Genomic DNA, 20,843 nt, shown 5'->3' on the forward strand with positions numbered 1-20,843 from the left:
CCTCGATGTCTGTGAAACTTTCCTCCCTCAAACAGCACGCTAGCGTTACTACTACAGGCTACACACAGCAATATAAACAACGTATCTGCATGTTCTCACATCACATCGTTCTTGTAAAATAATAATAAGTAAATAAACACCAAAATCACTTCGCTGAGAATGAAACACCACTTACCAGCTGCCACGATGTTGAAAATATCCTCTAGCAATTAAAAAATGCGCGTGCAGCGTGAGGAATCTTCCCGGTTGGATGAGGTCGTAGTCAGGTGAACGGTCATCATGTTGGTCATTTTATTTACGGCTAAATTATTATTAATAAATTGTACTAATATTATGATTGGGCGTGGGCAGGCATTCACAAAAGTTTATGTTATTACAAAAAAAAAATTGAGGAAATTTTGCTTTGACAAAAGGGCACTTAAGGGGCAAAGGAGCAGGTGCTCAAGTGAACCGGTTCTTTCGGACAATTCGATCAAATAAACCAGCTGAAAAAAAAAATGGTTCACCGGTTCTTTTGCGCTCGATGTAATGCCGTCATTGGCGATGATTGCCCTTCATTCAAGCCTTTGGTTTACCCGCGCTTATAACATTAGCACAGAATCAGTTCAGAATCAATCACCAAAAGAATCAGTTCGGTTCAGATGCGCTCTGTGTCAGTCTGCTTCACGCTGAATCACGCATGCGCAGTTATCATCAGCTCATCGGTTCTCGAATCGGACGCGTCCGACAGAAACGGTTCTCGGTTCAGTGTATGAATAAATGTCGAAATAATTATTATTTATTATTGTTCTGCGTAGTTTGAAGAGAAAGATTTTTGGATCTTTATCCCGAATATATATATTTTTTAATCAGGAAGAGGCTGGGGGGTCAAATGGGGGGTCAAGGCATTTTTTGGCAGGGTCTTGAGACCCCCCAAGACCCCCCCTGGCGCCGCCCCTGCCTGGCTAGTGTTTGCTGTAGCAGTGCGCTTCACAAACCATCCACCTTACCCAGCTCCGTAAGTATAGATTTGCTGTGGGGTAATATCATGTATGTTACATATGGATGTAACATACATTATATATATACATTATATATATGTTATATGTTATGTGTGCAGCAGCATGTTGGTGTATTGGCAATAGCAAGTCTTGGTACTTTGCTCTCTGCAGCAGCAAAGCAGATCTGGGTGGAACCAGCAGGGACTCAGGAGACGTAGGAGATTCAGAAGAGCTGGAAGCTGGACAAAACCAGCAGAGACTCAGGAGACGTAGGACTTTCAGGTTTGGTATAACCTCCCCAAACCAGTCTATTAAATCCACATCAAAAATGTCTTTAAGGTCCTCATAATAAGCTCCAGAGGCCAGACTCAACTCCCTTACAGCAGCAGGAGTGTGGGTGGGGCTTTCCTCCAAGGTATCATTCTCTACCAATACTCCCTCGACAATCCACGATGTTGCCGGCCAGATTCATCATGACGCAGGGGCACTGGTCAGCTCAGTCGCTTTCTCTTGCACTTGATCATGCATCACAACAGGCTTGGGCTCTCCGTCTGTGGTGGGCTCAAGCAACATCTCTGTTGCGTCGCTCGTGGATGGTGGCAGGCTGGTCTCTGGATTTTGAGTGGGGCTGGTGAAATCCTCCTCCACGAGGCTGACGGCGAAAGCCGAGTTGTTGTTCACCAGCCCCTACTCCATGGAAGCGGCAAAATTCTCCTGGGGACTGTTCCTAAATCCTAAATCCAAATCCAAAAAGTCTCTGTTGTGATTCTCCAGGGGACGATCTTCCTGCTTGAGGCAGAGGAGTTGGACAGTAGGTAGGTCCATTGGGGAAAAAGTAAATACAACAAAAGAAAGAAAAACACTGCTAAATATATAAACTGTGTAGGCTGGTTCTTCTGCTATGGTTGGTGCTAATAAAGCTATGAAGACGAAGATAAACACAGGGAAATAGACTTTAACAAAGATACTGGAGACAGGAATGAATTACACGTCAACATAAACAAGAACCAACAAACACTGAGGGAGAACTGAGGACTTGTAACCAAACAAAGGAACTAATAAGGTAACTAACAAGACAAAATGGTGGATAGAATGAACTGTTCAGAACACAGGAAAACTAGATAAAAACCAACCACGCAATGGAAACATTAGACATGCATGTTACAGCTATGCAGAGTCAGGGCTCAAGACACATCAGTCTTTGATGGCTGAATCAAATCCTGCCACTTGACAAATCACCAAAAACACCTCTCCATAACTTTACATGATTAGAGAAGATTTGTGCCATTTAGCAGGTGAGTGAGTTTTGGACGACTTTGCGGAGAACTCACGGGCTCCTCCAATCACATGAATGGGGCAACAGCAAATCGCTACAGATGATTAGATTACACACTTGGAATCATGGATTACAACTGTGAGGATACCATACTTCAATTCCTGAATGTGACTATCCTCATTTGGGAAAAAAACGAAATCCGTATAAAGAAGAAAGAGTGGTTAGTGTACAGTAAGTATCAACTGCCACCCATTGAAATACAGTACAGATGAGATAAAACTGGCATTTACTGTGAACTAATGGCAAGAAAACACATCTTTCTACATGCAATAACATACAGCATGACCAGTTTAGTTCAAATCCCAAACAAATTAATCTTATGAACTGGTTCGTTTTAATGACTCAACACCATACAATGCAACCAGCCTTGTTTGATATAAATACAGTCCAAACCATACAGTGTACCCAGTGTAGAACAATTCACAAACATATGACTTTTATGAACTGCTTCTTTTTACTTAATCAAAATCATAGAGCACAACCAGTGTTGTAGGATTGAAAATGCTGGAATTGAACTTGGGTTTGGACTAAGCAATTTAATAAAAATGTGAAACAGGCGAAATAACAGATATTAGGTCCTCTCACTCATATTCAAATGTCATATTGCTCTCACTGCAAAGAGCAATAAGGATCTCCTCTATGCGATGAGGTACTTTATCTGTTAACAGACACAAATACACCATCATGTCATGGGATGGAAAGCATGAAAGTGTTTATTATTCCTCCAATAAATGAAGAGAGGTCTTGATGGCACTGTGACATATCTGGCAGTGTTACAATGCTGTTGATTAGAGTGAAAAGCTTTGGATGTGGATTTCGTGTGTTTAATTTATCACGACAGATCTACTATAAATTTTGCGCTTTTAATGGGGAGAAATACACCAATGCAGTCTATTCAGAGAGCCGTCCGTCATGCTGTCGTGAACCTCTATTAGGAGGAGTGCAACATTTCTGAACATATAAATCAATTCTATAATATCACCCCAGCATGCACGATGACCACGGCTTCGGGCCTTTTCTCAGCCTGGGACCCCGGTCGGATGGCTCATTTTCCCACCAAAGGAGAAATGAAAGCAATTTCAAGTAGGTCATAAATATCATTATCAGGTCAGACAGAAAGTAACTATGTGGGATTGCCTCGGACTTTAATGTTACTTACACAAGACGATGTCTTGTACACTTGTTATCCGTGCTGAAATTGGTGTGATGCTTGGCTTGCAGGTCTAGGTGACTGTCTTACTAAATCTTTTGAGGGCCAATGGCAAGGACGGGAACTTACAGTGGTAACCCAGCAAGCAATAGACATCATTTCACCGTCTAGGTTAACTATAGACCCAATATAGTCTGGCAATTAAAATTTGGTTACATGTCGCTTCTGCCAAAATAACTTGCGAGATGATTCCATCATTTATGCAAAGTCAACAGTGATTACAAGGTGTTTGGTTTCATTTGGTCTATAAAATTTTCACTGACAGCCCAAATCATCTGGGCTGTGTTTGGATGGCTATTAGGCATCTTTTAAATGCAAAATTGCTTGCTGGGAAGTGTTCCTGCTGTATTGATAAAAAGAGGTGTTAGTGCTTTTTCAAAATTTAAGGAACTGCTGCTTACCTAGATGTCATTACAACTGAAATGGAACTGAAATGAAACGATAATAATTTAAAGAAAGTGACTGAGTCTGCATTAGCATGTTACTAAGCTAATAATAGGTCTACCTAAATCTTAACAATACACCGACCGCATACACAAATATTGTGTGAAATAGTCAATTTTAACTGTATATATCTATTTGCATTGATACTTTTCACTATAAAATGAAATATACTGTACATTTTATAAACTTTTTTTTTTTCTTTTTTTGCGGTGGTGCACGCTGGGATTGACTAACTTGCAAGGGATATGTGTACTTCATTTATTTATTAAAATAAATTAATACTTTACTCAGCAAAAATGACAGTAAAGGCTTTTAAACATTTTATGAACCAATAAAGCAAAAAATATATTACAGTTTTCACACAAATGTTAAGGAGTACGATTGTTTTCAACATTGATAATGATAAGAAATGTTTCTTAAGCTGCAAATCAGTAGCTTATATTAGAATGAGTTTTAAAGGATCATGTGACACTGAGGACTGGAGTAATGGTGCTGAAAATGTGGCTTTGCGATCACAGATATAAATTACATTATAAAATTAAAATAGAAAATAGTTATTTCAAATTGTAATAATATTTTACAATATTACTCTTTTAATGGTATTTTTAATCAAAAATCAGCCTGAACATGCATAAGAGAGTTCATATAAAAATGTTATAAAATGTTCCATGTGCCAAACTAGAGTATTTTACAGAAAGATACACCACACTTTTCAAATTATTTTGTAAGATAATTAAAATTAATTTAATTAAAAATAATAAGTGGACTATAACAACAGATATTCTATTACAAATAAATAAGTATTTGAAAACTTTCTGGTTGTCAAGCGATTAGTTAAAAGTAATTGTTTCAACATTAAAAGTTAATTTTAGGTATGTTCAAATATGCTTCAGGGCTAGTAAAACCTCAGATGTATCCTGCAAGTCTGACATTCATAACCAATGTCAACGGTGTGTTCTTGTGTAGCTTTTCTTAGTTTTTTAAAACTAAAGAAAAAAACATATGTTGTATGCACCCATTGAGGGCTCAGCATTATTGATTAGATGGAATCAAGCAGGATAACAGTAGATTAATATCTAAACACCAGCATTCATAAGGGTAATGGTAATTTTAGTAAACTGCAAATTGAAATGACAGGATTGTTTATTCAAAGGCGTCTGGGAAACGTTAATGCAGAGAACTGCTTGTCCAGAAATCAGTGAGCAGTCACTCTAAATCTAATTACAGCATTTGCTGCTTTCTCATCCAAGAAGAGCTCTTATTACAGCACTGTGCTTAAGTTATTCAGCCCTCGAATCATCTGTAATGCTTTGAAAACCATGATGTGATGTCAATAATATAGGGATACAAGCAAATATAACACCTGTTGGGACTAGTCTACATACATGTTTACTAAATGTGGCCATAACAGCATTATTGACTTTATTTATGAGCTACTTTTGCTTTAGGAACATGCCAAAAGATGGTTTGAGCTCACTTTGGGGTTATTTTTCAGCACTTTTTGTCTCCAAAGTAATAAACACACAATCTGTATTCTGTTACAGTTGCACAAACATCTTGAAGAGGCATTTGATGAGTATTTTGCATAGTGCACCTAATATATTAAATCATGTCCATAGCTTGAGGCTCTCCTGGACTAGACTCAATATTAATTAATGTGAAAGAAAATAGCTGATACTTTTTGCATCAGATCCTATCCTGAACTCAGTCAATTTTTGATTTGCTAAAGTTTTCAACTCATTTTGAACCGTTTGTATGATATGGAGCCCTGAACAGGACATGAGGGAAACAATTATATATTTTGGCGACAAATTAAGTGCTTGTTCCCACGACTTGTTAATTTGTGCATTTCATGATTTACTAATTTGTTTCGTCAATTTAGTTCATTTTGTACATTTGTTCCCTCATGTTCATTTAACACGAGAACGATTTAAATAAAATTAAAACTGGACGATTTAGTAAATCAGGACCACAATTTACTGTGGCCATGTTGTACTAATTTGTTCACTCATTCTGATTTAATTAAAACAAGAGAGCAAATTAATAAATTGTGGCCATGATTTAAATAAAACTAAGGAACAAATTCATGATTTACAGCTAAAATTGAATAAATTGGTAAATCGTGGCCTCGAATAAAAACTAGGGAACGGACTAGTTAATCGTGGCCATGATTTACAACAACAAGTGAATAAATTAATAAATCATGGTTTTACAGCTAAAATCGAACAAATTAGAAAACTTTGGCCACAATTTAGCAATGTGTTAAATCATGGCCATGTACAGCTCAAATTTAATGAATTTGTAAATCATTGGCAAAATAAATAAAAAAATTAATGAATTAGTAAATCATGGCCACGCTTTACAACTCAAATTTAATTAATATATAAATCATGGACATAATTTAAAATTAGAGAAAAAATGAGTAAATCATGGCCATTATTTACAGCAGTAAGTGAATGAATTAGTAAAATAAATCACGGCTATACAATTTATTACAACGATGGAATGAATTACTAAATCCTGGCCACATATAAACATGTTTTGGAAATGGATTCTTAATTTTTGGCCATAATGTGTGTGTGTGTGTGTGTGTGTATGTATATATATATAGAATTTATAATAGGCTAAGGCTATATGCTAAGCAGCTACCTGACAACCACACACAGCACCTTGGCATCATGATGTCGAGTTTTTCACAGACAAGCACCGCTTACATTTTTCTCTTCTTCATTCTACTATTCAATCTGTAAATATCTGTGAAAAAGAGAGGAGAAAATGTTGACAAATTTCAAAGTGCGATATCCAATACTCAATTTAACTGAATGAATAGGCATGCACAAAACCGGCAAAACAATTTTAGTGAAATTACTGATTCGTGACTGCTCTATGCAGGCTACTCACCTACCCACGAAAACACTTGAGCAAACTTGAATTGGATTTCACAGCTCTACAGAGATGTAACTGATCTTCACTAGTCATACAAACATCAAAAGGGTATTTTTTCACTTCAATTGTGGGCCGAGAATTTATTTTCTACTCATTTTATGATATAAAATAAGATTGGTCTTTTAAATTCATATCTGTTTAATCTGTTTAAGAGTTTCTAAGATGGGCTATTTAACTAAAAGCTCATCAAAAACTAGCTCTGCTGATATCTTTAACACTGTCAAAGAGATTTTTAAAGCACCAAGCCTTTTATGTTCCTTCTTATGACCACATGAGATTCACAGAGCATGTGAAATTCATCTCAATCGATTCCACTTATAAAACTGAGACAAGGGTGCGATCTCACCATCTGTCTTGTGAGGACAATTCATATACCTGGAGACATGAAGTTCATATGTATTTTTAAGAATGGACTGTGTTTGCAAGCATTTTTATTCGTTATTGCTAAATCATTTATACAATCTTAAAAATAAAGGTGTTTTGCCATGCCACAGAAGAGCCATTTTTTTCTAAATGGTTCCAAAAAGACCCTTTAACATCTGAAGAACCTTTCAAAAGGTTCTTTGTGGCAAAAGAAGGTTCTTCAGATTATAAAAAGGTAAGAAAGAGATGGTTCTTTGTGGAACCAAAAATGGTTCTTTTATGGCACTGCTTGAAGAACCTTTTGAAGCGTCTTTATCTTCAAGAGTGTACAGCCTTGTTTAAATTAATTCTGCTTGTGATCCATTGTGAGTCTCAATATATGATTTGAACTAAATCATATTTATAATTCAGTGTTTCAAGGTTAAAATATTTGCTAAGTATCTGAGAGGAGGCTACAGATAAACCTTTGCATTTAAATGCAGTGGGTGTCCATTAATTATTTCTGGTGTGCGTATATCAGGGGATCTACATTGGACACACTTTTTTTTTATTCTACATTCAGAGTATAAATGCTAGCATGGCTACAAGAAAGATTTCATTTTTGTAAAGACAAAGTGTTAGTATAATAATAAGCTAGAACTAGGTAAAATATGCTATATAGTAATGATCTGTAGAATGGTAAAGAAATGTTAGCTAATTAGTCAATAGAAACTAATAGTATACATTATAGCATAGTACAGTTACTTAACTCTTTAGGCTAATCTATAATTTATTGATTAATTTAATCTCAAATGGTCATTTATGAATCATTTAATAACAGGAATAATAGATTATTTAATATTAAAGCATCTAATATAATATAATAATATTTGCTGATGTTATTATTTAAAGTTATTTTAAAATTAAAAAAACATAAATAGAAACAAAACGTCTGTCATAATTTTTTTTTATAATAGACCTTAATCTGGTTAGACGTCATACTGAATTTAATGCAGATGAAAACTGAAGCTGTGTGAAATAGACTTAAATTGTTTACAGTGGCACACATTGTAAATATTGTATTGTGTAATTTTCACAACTTTCAAACAGTTAAAAAAAATTGTCTACTGAATGTTTCTTAAGGAAGATGTTTTTCAGCTTGTTAAACAACAGTAAAATCCGTTGAACACACAGTACTTCTATCCCTATAACAGCCTTGTTTTCCTGTCAAAAATTAAAGGTGCTGTATGTAAGATTTTGACTCTACTAAGCATAAAAAAACCCCAACCCTAGCTCATTTTCTCTCTTCATTGCAGTTTAGTTGTATGTAAATCTAAATCAAATAATACCACAGTACTGCACAATTACAAAGCAGCAAGAAATGGACAAGCAGAAACATTTTTTTTTTGGATACAAAGTAAACAATGTAAAAATAATTGACTTATATGTAGTGACTGCATCACAGATATCACTAAGAACCAGTATATACTTTAAATATTAAAACATTTTAAATGACACAAATCTTGTATACTTTGGCAAAGCCAGCAACTTCCTGAATCAAGCATTGATTTTAACAGTCTATCTTGCAAACAAAGATGTATCCTTGTCTAAACACCACAAATAGATTACAAGATGCACATTATTGCCATTTAACTTCAATAAAAAACATGCTAAAAGCTGATTCAATAAAGAGTCTTTCTCATTTATAGTCTCAAACTCCTGTTGGCATTGAATTAAATGACTATATTCAATCCAAAGCATCTGTGGGGAGAGTCTATTTTAGATACAGTCCACTGGGTGAGTTTGTATCTGCCATCGCTCTGTCTCTGCCTGGCTTTGCTCATGACAGGTGAGCTTATTACCCTTCCAAGGTTATTTGGCTACATCAACACTTTTAATTCAAGCTATTCAGATCCAGCTGTTCAGATAAATAATTGGAAATCACAACTGAAATCAGTCCACATCTATGAGCTTTGAGACAAAATACGCTAGTGGGGATCACGGCTGCTGGTAAAACAATGACAGCTGATGAGAAACAACCCAACTCAAGCATTTTTTAATAATAACACTTAATAAAAAATGTTATTGCATGATAATATAGTTAACGTTATTGTTATTTTCTTGGTGTCAGTGTAACCCATTCGATTCTGCTCCACGAGTGGGATTTGAATCACGTTTCCACCATGGGAAGACCGGTATGCATTTAATACATTATTCATTCAAGAACACCGTGCAAGTGAAGTACAACAAGCGTGCTGTGAACTACTAATACTTAAGAAAACCCAGCATTTAGTTGATACTGATGTGCTCATTCTCACTGTTGTCAACAAGATGGTTTTCTTCTTCCGTTAGGGGTTTGCCATCACAACGATTTTGTTTCCGGATGGACTGTTAAAGAACGTTACAAACACATCTCCAGCAAATCCTGGAGAATTCAACCAATCATTGCTGACTGTAATGGGAGTGCCCTTTCCCAGGGTCCTCCATCTAATTTACCTTCTGTTCCCATTAATTTTTAGTTGTAAACCACCCAGGTTTGGGACCTGAGTTAATGCAAATTCCAATTCCTGTCTCCATCTCGGCCAGGGATGTTTGTCTTGGTCTGAGATACTTAAGGAAATGTTGCAAGAGGATTTGGGCGATTCTGTAGCCAGAAAGCACGTAGTGTGGCGTGTGTTTCTTCACTTCATACTATGTACTCTCTGAGGTCAGGTATGCATATTTTACTTTTCGATTCATCTTTGAGAGTTTGACGTTTTTTATTAATATGAGCTGATATGTTTCAATTGGATATGTAATTGGCAGAATGCATATCTACCTGACTGATAATAAATTGTTACATTTCATTTTATTCTGTTTACTCTGTAATTATTGACTCTAGTAGATTATGTTATATCCTTGTTAGCGACATAAGCACCCGAATGAACAAGTAAATATAAAATAAAGAGTTTAACTAGAATAATCAAATGTCAGAATACTAATAAGAAACAGACATACGAACAATTCACATTCCAACCTAAATTCGAAGTCATAATAAAATGGAGTCAGATTTGAGTTTAACCTAAATTGAATAACCCTACACGCTGAAAAGACTGAACATGCAGGAAACCTTCCGCCAGCACCGGATACCTTCCTTGGACCGAGTGAATGGACCTTACAAGTGTGTCCCATTTTCTGTGCATCATGCATCAGACATTTAGCCAGTGGTCTGTGGGCGTGAATGTCCATTGACAGCTTTTCAAAAGTTGCCAGGATGACTTGAATTCTGATTAAAACACAAATTTTTACAAGCAACATCTAAATATTTATTTTTTGTTTTACATTTCATTATATTATAGTATGTTTTACCACTGACTTGTCTCTGGTAAAGGCAATGAAATTCTACACTCTCTCATGGACAGCTTTCTCTAGGTATTATAGACCTGTTTGTTCAAGAGGAATCAAGTCTTAAAACATGCATTTAATAACTTCAAATGAATTGTTTGTTGAAAGCAAAGCACCTTGTGCATTTCCGTTTTATGATTCTGACCCAATTGTGCAGTTTCATAATATGACTCTGACATCTGCTTACTCACATCTGATGTATCTGAATTTGGAATGACACACAAGGTCCAGATGAGTGTGTGTGTTTGTTCATAATGATCTGACTCAGCAATCCTCTGCAGGTAAAGCATAGCACTGCTAATTCATCTTAGAGGATGAAGCTAACTTTAATCTAATCACTGCATAAAACCTTTCTGCCACAAATACATGAATCACTGATTTTAGCAAAGATGCTACACTCTGCCTCTGCTAACAACAGAGAAGTGTCAACAAGTAGTAGGAACTGGGTTCTGAAGGGTAGGTAATAAAACTGACATAAATGTTCTCCATACCTTTCAGAGACAAGCAAGGAAAGGTTTTCTTCCTCACTTTGAAAGAACAGCCTCAAGGTAGCCGTAGTTCACCCACCTGCTGTGCTGAACTAATAAAATGCATGAAAGTGACTCTAAAATGTTGCCTGGGAGATGTGTTCAGCTGCAGTGAAACGCAGGTCATGCTCTCTAAAGGACAAGAATGAACAAACTGACAGAATCAGTGTTTCCATGACATCACATGCCATGTTTTCACATAAATGAAATGTTGTGTGTGTGTGTGTGTGTGTGTACATATATGTACATAGCTATATATAAAAACGTTACGTAAGGTGTTGCATCTCGTTACTCTCTCTCTTGTTCCCTATGTCCATGAATTTGAAAGGGGCTAGTGATGGTATACATTGGTGTTTCAACAACTGTAACTTAGAACTAAAATCATTATTTTTCATTTACTGCCAAAAAGTGTAGTGCTATATGCAGTCATCCTCCATTTTTGGGCTTGAAATAGAAAAAGAGTAACAAGATAGTGTTTTTACTGTGCATTGTGCCAATTTTCGGAAGTGAACGTTCCATAGCACTGTAATGATTTTGACAATGGTACAGTCAGGAGTGCCATAAGCTATCCTAACTAATCATCCATCACTAAACAGAGGTATATATGCACATGCTAGAACACCTTCTTACCAAACTGTCTATTTTAAACAGTCTTTATTAAAAGACGCTGGTCTGTTGAGAAAATAATGAATAAAGGTCAACTCTTTAACACAAAACCCCCACAGAGAATACAAAATAAAATATAGAATGATATTATAGTTTAAACATTGGCATTTGCAGAGGTCTTGAAGAAACAACCAAACCAACTCTACAGCTTGGCTAAAAAAAAGTAACATCATTTTAAAGGTATAATTAGATTTCTTGCTTGACTTTACATCGCAATACATGTATTTCACCCAAATCCTTAGAAAACCCAATTAAAACGTAATAAATTAAAACAAGGCACTTGGTACTGACAGTCTCAATACTGTATATGAGATAAGACAGTGGCTATATCGTGTATATAGGGCACGGTCATATGACAATGGGTCTCAATTCTGTTCCTAAAGATCAACGTACCTGCAAAGTTAATAAGTTCTAAATATTCCTGAATCTTCTAATCAAGGTCTTTTGGTTGGATTTGAAAATTATGTGCGAGAATAAACTATAGAGGAAAGTAGATCTTTAGAAGCAGGATTGAACGAAAAGTAAAGTAAAAGTAATTTGTAAAAGGCAACTGAACAATTGCATGGAAAAATTGCATAGAAAAGACAAATGGTGAAGTATATACATTGTGTAGAAGCAATCCAATTGGTCACCTATGATCGGACTAGTTTAATCCCCTGCCCCGTGTCTAGTATGCTGGGAGGGAACCAAGAAAGTTTCAATCTCCTGACGCAGCGCAAACACACGCTACACAGCCACAGGAGGCTGAATCCACAGCACCAGTTCGCCACAGCCACCAATGGGTAAGTGGCCTTGGGGAAGTGCGTTTTCCAATGTTTGGCCACATCGCTTCCTGTGGGCAGGTGGAGAGCGTAGTCACTCCAGGGTTTGGACACGCCGTATATTGCAGAGATTACCCGACCCCTTTCTGACCACTGCATGCTACTGTCAGGATCACAGTTGTATTTCACCCACTCAGCAGTGAAGTCTCCCAAACGAGGGGCTTCCTGGGCTTCTGAATCCTGGACAGGGCTCATCTTGGCTCCTTGTATTGCCACATACATCTTTTCCACCTTTCGCACTGCCTTCACCCACGGCGCAGAATTCTCAGTGTCCAGGACCAGGATGAGGCGGGAGGAGAAGCCAGCGTTCCGTTCCTTCCACATTTCAAGGATCTGTTGTAAACGCAAGCAGTCACCACCTGTGGACAAAATAAGTTGTCAGTCAATGGAAAAGGTGGGTGCTTCTTTTCTTGACCAAGTGACCAGAATAATGGTACTACACATTTGGTCATTTACTATCATGGCTTTGTCAGCTCTAGACTATAGACCCCTTTTGCGCGGACGTCACAGGTACGTCACGGCGCTAGCTGGAGGCAAAACAAACGGAAAACTGGAGGCGGCTAACACAAACCAACACAGGGTCGGCTACTCAAGGAGCTTAAAATGTCGTCTTGTTGTGTTGTTGGTTGCCAGAATTGACGGAGAACATTTTATATACATTGTTGTGATTAATTGTGACTGGAATTTAGAACATGGTAAGAAAGAATAAATACAGAAAGTTTATAATTATTTTCCAGTCTTCAGAATTTTTATTTCTAGAAAATATTTACATCTTAATAATAATTTTACTGTAATGTCACTCTTTATTAAATCTAAGGATTTATACACCCTCAGTTTATCTTTACTATACACGCTCGGTTTCTCTATCAGGTAAGTGTAGATGTCAGGCCACTCAATCGGAGGTAATCTTGTCAGATCGTCCATCCAATGAGTGATTGTGTACGGGTCGACCAATCTGGTTCCGTCCGTTAAATTTAACTTTTTCAAATAATTATCGCGGTCCCGGACAGTGATTGACCTTAAATATTCAGATAAAGCAGATATATTCAGATTTTCTCCAGCCATTGTTAAAAAAACAAGCTAAGAAAACTCGCTAGCTACCGTTTGTTCAAGTGTTGAGGGGAATCTTTCTGCCTCCAGCTAAGCCCCGCCCACACAAATACGTCACCTTGTTTACCAACTGTAAAAGGGTCTATTGGATCACCATTTGCACCAGCTTGAATTCAGTAAAGAAATTTCCATTCACAGATACAGAATGTGCTGACAAGATGTGATGGACTGTTGCTGCAGGGAAAATAGAGACAGTTTTGCGAGCAACACGGAAAATGTGTAAAAAATCTGAGTTTGCCATGCTGCGGGTAAGACATTCGGCAAATATCTCCTTTAAAAACTGAATGAGGATTCCTGGCTGCTTCTCATCCACCCTGGTCTGATCAAACAATATGACAGAGGCTGTGGCATCCCATATCGCTCATAAGGATTAATACCTCACTGAGTTACAGGACGCACACACAGGCAGGAAGATAAAGCATGGTGAAGCAAGGGAACCAAGATATATCGCTACAGTTTAGAGAGCTATCAGAACGATAAATTGCTAAAGCCCAGTCAAAATAAAAGCATTCATGCCTTGATAGCTTTTACAAAGACCAGGAAAAGCAATATTGATTTTGCCATTTAAGGACCAATGATATAAATAACTACCAATTGGTGTATGATAAACAGAAATAAAATAAGTTTAGGTCTTCATCCATATGTTTCGATAAAAAAAAAAGAAAACACCAATTCATTCCTCCAATTCATAACCTTAACTTTCAGTTAATTTAGATAATTCCCGCCATACCAATTGCACCTGCTATCCAGCTCTTACCTGCCAGAATCCAGTCTCCACTGGGAAGTGTGTGGCCACTGTAGTAGAGGATGTAGGTGTCATGCCGTGGGCCTTCAGTAGTGCAGAGCTCCAGAAAAGAGCGCAGTTTGGCCTGCAGGGTGTCCAGGCTTAGACTGGTGGAGTAGTCACATGCAAAGGTCTGGATGAGGTGGTGGGAGAAGAGTCGCTGCACAGCGTTTAAAGTAGCTGTGGAGTGTAATTCCTGGGCTTGCCCTGGATGCAAAAGCAACGGCTGTCCATCCGCACTGCATCACAATGAGAAAAAGAGGATAAAATGATGGGTGAAATGTGCAAGAGAGGCTGATGTTTTTGAATTGCCACCTGGGTCACCTTGACCTTCAGAGTGTGCACAAACCCATGCACCAAAAAGAAGAGGGGGAATCACAATGAAGAGGGAATTCAAAAAGGTCTTGAAAATGTAAGATGCAGGAAAAGGTACAAAGAAAAGGAGAAAGGCCATAGTAAGGATGACGTTAATCCTTTTGAAAAATGCAAGCAGTTCTGCAGCTCCTCGCAGGGTCAACCTAACCCGTTCTGCCTTTCTGAAAGAGCACGGGAAAGCTTCTGCTGTAAATATCACCCAGAACAGTATTCGCTAATAACAAATGGACAATTAACAACCAAGACTATTATGACCCCACCCCCGCTGCTTCCCAAAGATTGTGATTATAAAACCAAGACCAACTCTTTGTGGTGCCAGTGTTAAAAGATTATTTCCCGTGCTTGCTGAAAACTGAAATGGCAAGTCTAAGGCACACTGACCCATGACAATTACCCAGGCAGGTGCTGAGCTATTCAAGCAGAAATGACTGCTTCTCTGAGCTCTTTGTCAGGACTCTTTCTTTTTCTCTCAATCTCGGAGCTTTCCTGTTTGCTTTAGATCCTTTTTTCTGCTCAACACATCCTGGGTTCAATGTCTCTAGTTCCCAAACACAACATTTTAAAAATAATATCATGACCAAAGGCCAGATTTGAGCTGAAATTACATTTCACAAGAAGTTTACTAGCCACAAGGCATCTATCAGAACAGATAAACAGGATTTTTTAAATTAAAAACTAATAAATTGTTAACGGTTTACAAAAAGTATTAAAATGCTTTCTAGGTGAAGGAAAGGAAATGGTACTACAGCGTCTGCTAAGAATGTAATCTAGCTCTTGCTGCTGAAGGCGAGCCTGTCGACCTGAGCATTTCTCTCTTCTCTTCTCATCTTCCCAAGAGGCCCTCGTCATGGTAAAAACATGATCTGTACCCATCAGATGGAAGATTGCACCTTGCTACATTCCCCTCATGCACCCGCTTCACGCAGAGCCTTTTCACCAAGAGTGCTGGAATATTGAGCGTGAAGAGGCTGTGGAGCTGCATCCTAATCGACATCATGATCAGAGACCTGACTGAAGACCTGCCCTGTACCCCACCCTCGAGCTCTCTCAGTATGCATGGCACATGCTTCTCCCGGCGGGACCAACAATAGACCAAGTTTATAAAAGGCTATGAGTTTATTTAATGCTAACATGTGTTCATAAGATCAAATCTGGGGTGGTTTTCCACTCTTCTTTTTCTGGACACTTAGCAAATGACTGGTCATGATGCACATTCAAAATGAGCAAGAGTGGGGCAGCAGATCCCTTGATAGTGCAATCATGATTATTAATCATCTTCCCGATTTAGCTACACGTACATAACAAGCTGTTTTAAATTCATTCATCATCATAGTGAAATCACAACCATGCCCGATTCTAAAAATTTCTAAAGCTATTCAGTATTCAGCAACATGACCTGATGTGCTGAACATCAGTGTGAACTGTGCTGGTAAATAAAGGCCAATTAAAATAGAAGTCATTTGTACATACTGTCAAAGTCTTAAAACTAGAGTAGGAAAAACTTTAATTATAAGGGTCAGGGAAAGGATGCAAATAAGTGCTGTTTTTACTGCAACAAAATATTATAATCATTATAAGTGGACATTAGGAAAAATGCTATGCAAAGTGTAGACCTTAACACCAAATATTTAACATATAAATATGTTTTCGCCGTGGGTACAGATATTTAACTGAATTGGGCTTGGAGTTCAGTCTTGCATTGCTGCTAATATTATTCCTGTATGATAAATTGCAAATGTTTTTTTTCAGTTGTAAGCCACTTTTAGCTTCTTCTAGATGAATACATGTAAATGCATGTGAACTGATTCTAAGAAATATGATTAATAAGATAGGTATTCATGTTTGTTATATAAAACAGAAATGAAAAGCTTTCTGCAAGGTTATTGATTTCTATCAATGTACTTGTGAACAGGCATGTCAGAAAATGCCTTTGAATGCCATATCAGTGTTGTGTTTATGTATAAGTGCAGTTACCTGCTGTAGCAAGTGGGAATTACCACCGCATACCCAACGCAGGTGCCTCCCAAGCAGTTGCCCAGTTCGTGGAAGAGTCCATGAGCCAGAGACTCCAGTGGCAGTACCACTAAAAACACACTCATGAAGAGTCCATTAGTGACCTGTAGAGAGGAACCCTCGGTGATCAACAACTCTGAAGTACATCCAAACAAACACACTCTAACGTCACGGCAGAGTTAAAAAAAAATACTGAAATTATACACATCTTGATGTATGCAAGTGATAAAAAAAAAAAAAAAATCACAATAAAAGAGGCTATGCTGGCAATAGCGTACTTGCATCCTACTCTACTTGCAATTTAGATCAATTTCTACATTGATATTTGCTCAATTTCATCTTCATTTGTTAGTGTTCTAGATCCTGTAGCTCATGTTGCATGGCGTTAGCAACACTATGGTCAAAGTTTCAACTCTCAGGATGCTCACAAACAGATCAAATACATAACTTGAATGCGAAGTCATTTTGGATAAAAGACATCAGAATAAAGACCAGAATAAAAACCAGAACCATGTTCCCATTTAACATTATGCATATTTGGTGTAGATAAGTTATTATGGCATATGGTGTTTTTAATATGTTAAAAGAATTCTTCAACAAAAATATTACGTTATTTTTGTTATCATTTACTCGTCATTCTAAACTTGCATGACTTGACTTTTTTCTGAAGAATGCAAAACAAGGCATTTTGAAGAATGTTGGTAATCAAACCATTTTGATTACATTGACTTTTATTGTATGGTTAACACCAGCTGACACATTCTTCAAAGTATCTTAATTTGTGTTCCATAATAGAACGAATGCCATACGGTTTGCATGATGACGGAATTGTAATTTTTATGTGGTTAATGTCAAATATTGTCAAATAGGATTCATGATATCTAGATAAATCAGAATGATTCTGAAAGCATTAATCAACATGCATTACCTGCCATGAGACGGCAACAAGTATGACTGTGGACATCAGGCAGAAGAGCAGCAGCCGTTCAGAGATGAGGCAGAAATGACGCATGCCCCTGGAGGCCATGATCCTGTCCAAACTGAGCGTTTGTGAGCGCTGGGCCGCCCACGTCTTCTGACACTCGCTTAGTTTGGTGTGAAAGCACCATAGCGTGACAAGGAACACCATGTGGCACAGGATCCACAAGAGGCCAAAGACGCAAAAGCCAGGGATGACCAGGTACCAAACATCCAAGTTACCCAGCTTAAAGGCACAGAGCACAAAGAATGCCAACTCAACGAACGCCAATGGGAACAGAGAAAATCTCCTCCACAGATGACCAGCTGAGAGAAACTGCTTACAGCGTTCTGTTGCCGACAAGCTGCTGAAGTAAACATCCAGAAGAGGCTCGCAGATAAGCCGGCCCAGGTAGCAGCTGAGCGCGAAGGGGTTTGCTTGGATCTCCAAGGACTTGAAGAAGGTAACTGCGGTGATCACAACAAAACAGGCTAGATTAGGGAGAGCCAAGGGCGACTTCATGCGAAGGTCCACAATGAGGGCTGTTAACGCAAACGTCAGAGCAATCATTGCCATAGATTTGTAGAAAACCAAGCTGATGCTAGCAACACCAAATCCCAGGAGCTCTAAAAGCTCGAAAGAGGTGAGAACGACTGGTTTATTCATAGTGCTACTGCACAAGCGTTCTGTTAGGGCCCAGAGCGTCCGACCAGCCACGCTAACGAGCAACAGGTAGTGTGTGACCTGCTCCTTTATGTCTTTCTCCAGAGACGGGCTGTTCAGGAAGCACAGGAGTCCCTGCAGGAAGCCGAACCACAGGTGGAAGAGACTTAAACTGGCTGACTCCATTGAAAAGTAGTAGTAGAGGATACAGGCTATGGCCGAAACGAACAAACCCAGGATGAAGATGACCAGGATCATGGACTCTGCAGTCTGTTCCCATCGTACGTACATTCCCAAGCACACGGCTACCAGCAGGTTGAAGCTGGAGAGATACCCCAGACAGTGGAGGGAGGACCACATGTCCACACCCCTGTCCGACTCCTCTTGGCTGGACATTTTTTGAGTATAATCACAGAGGATTAGACCCCACTCCTCCAAGACTAGGAAAGATAATGTTGAATCATTCCACTAAAATCAATAATAGGACAAAGAGTTGTTAGTCAGTGATGCAATTACAAAAACACATCATATAACTGATATCATAGTCATTCAATCATATAATTGATATATTAATCATGCCTGTGAGCTCAGAAAACTGAATTATCATCTCGTTTTGACAAATGATGATACAAAGAAAATGGATTATAGTCATTTGGGCTCTGTAAACAAGCAATGGCATAGTAGCATATTATAGCTTTCTGATATTGTAAACACATTGTGTGTGTGTGTGTGTGTGTGTGTGTGTTTGTGTATCTCTCTCTCTCTCTCTCTCTCTCTCTCTCTCTCTCTCTCTCTCTCTCTCTCTATATATATATATATATATATATATATATATACACATAACGATATATACATAACAGATATATGTTTACCGATCCTGTTCAATACAATACGAATGTCAAAGTTCAGGATTAGTAGATATCTAATGTGAAACTGCCACATAAACAACATGACCAGACACTCTAAACTTTATCACTGTAAACACTCTGAAGACAATAAAATATCGCGATAACGATCATAGAAGTAGTGTTCACAACTGACTACTGAAATTCTATTAGTCTTTGTTAAAAAATAATAATAATCATATGCAAACTGAATTATTCTTACATTTCTTTATGACAACGAGTTTTTGTTTCCCCGAAGTCCATGACGGTTCCGCACTCCAAACTACGGCAGCACAGAGGGTTCAAACGCGAAATGAAAAATCTGAGATTCTCCCCCTCATTGACGTGTTGTGTTGGATGTATTTTCAGGTATTGGCATATACATAATTAATTAGTCGGTTTAGGCTATATATAGGGTTTGAGTCCGATGCTGAACTGTGATGTCAAAAAGGCATTTTAGTTATTAAGTGTTTCTGTCTGTGGGCTGAGAGTTCCAGTGATGAAAAACATAAAGGCATGCATTATTATTTATATATTTTTGCAGTTGGCATAAGGAAACACATAATTCCATACATGAATGATGGCCAAGCTAAGTTGTTCTAGTGCTGTGGATAAGATGCTTCAGTTCAAATCTTTTCTCATTTTTATGCCTGAAAATAAAATACTTAAAAAGCATTATAAATAAAGCCTCCATAATAGAAAGCATAAATCTCTCAGCATGCTATAAAAACACGGTGGCATACAGTAATCAGGGAAGTCAAAGTAGGTGAAGTGGCTCACTCCCGCTCCCTTTTTAATCACAAAATGGAACCTTAGCAAAGTGTGGCATTTTCTCTCCAATGTTCCCGCGTAGGTAGGAGCTCCCTGACTGGGTAAATACAAGGCAGGCTGCCTCCCACACAAACTTCAGCAAGCATGAAAAGAGAAAGAGAGAGAGAAGTTATGAGCTCCCATAGCTGTCTACTACCTACATCAAGGAGGTCTTTAATACCTGGAGAAAGCTATACTCATTCATCTCAATGACAGTTGCTCGGCTGGCACATGAGCCCGTTGAAAATAAGGGAATTGTAAATCAAGAATCTGCCATTTTTTTTATAATTATTCTCCATGCCATATATATATATATATATATATATATATATATATATATATATATATATATATATATATACAATTATTATTATTGATCCTCCTGCATGTTTATTGTAAGAAGTGTAGGCTAACCTCCCATCAAAATCATATATTTTACTGTATCAATGGTGAAGGACTTTCTGAAGATGAACACCTCCAGCTCGTGAACGACTCTATTTCAGGTAAACAAACATGTAGACTTTTTTTTTTTCAAAATAGTCTGAAAGCATCTATCACCATCTTATTTTGAAACGTGAAAACATGTCTTT

General features: G+C 37.8%; 1 protein-coding gene across 2 annotated transcripts; it reads right to left on the reverse strand.

The window, feature by feature from the left end:
* Positions 1-11,810: 11,810 nt before the first annotated feature.
* LOC113047930 (transmembrane protein 168-A-like) lies at positions 11,811-19,789 on the reverse strand. Of its 2 annotated transcripts, none has more exons than XM_026209321.1 (5): positions 19,667-19,789; positions 17,867-19,027; positions 16,900-17,042; positions 14,524-14,789; positions 11,811-13,015 (listed from the first exon to the last, which is right to left on the reverse strand). In XM_026209321.1, exons 2-5 carry the CDS (start codon positions 18,953-18,955, stop codon positions 12,468-12,470), a joined length of 2,046 nt encoding a protein of 681 aa, XP_026065106.1. In that variant the 5' UTR covers positions 18,956-19,027; positions 19,667-19,789; the 3' UTR covers positions 11,811-12,467. The 2 variants fall into 2 exon arrangements, with proteins under 2 accessions (XP_026065106.1, XP_026065107.1); XM_026209322.1 differs by having other exon boundaries at positions 17,867-18,999; positions 19,667-19,759.
* Between the last annotated feature and the right edge of the window lie 1,054 nt (positions 19,790-20,843).

The sequence above is a fragment of the Carassius auratus genome, chromosome 29 (genome assembly GCF_003368295.1).
Source record: "Carassius auratus strain Wakin chromosome 29, ASM336829v1, whole genome shotgun sequence".
Taxonomy (NCBI): Eukaryota; Metazoa; Chordata; class Actinopteri; order Cypriniformes; family Cyprinidae; genus Carassius; species Carassius auratus.

Bases quoted from the DNA above. Each gene is read 5' to 3' on its own strand.
- LOC113047930 (XM_026209321.1), bottom strand. From the start codon at position 18,955: ATGTCCAGCCAAGAGGAGTCGGACAGGGGTGTGGACATGTGGTCCTCC. The intron at 17,043-17,866 runs GTAATGCATGTT...TCCTCTCTACAG, and splicing joins TTGTTGCCGTCTCATGGCAG to GTCACTAATGGACTCTTCAT. The intron at 14,790-16,899 runs GTAACTGCACTT...ATTGTGATGCAG, and splicing joins ATTCCCACTTGCTACAGCAG to TGCGGATGGACAGCCGTTGC.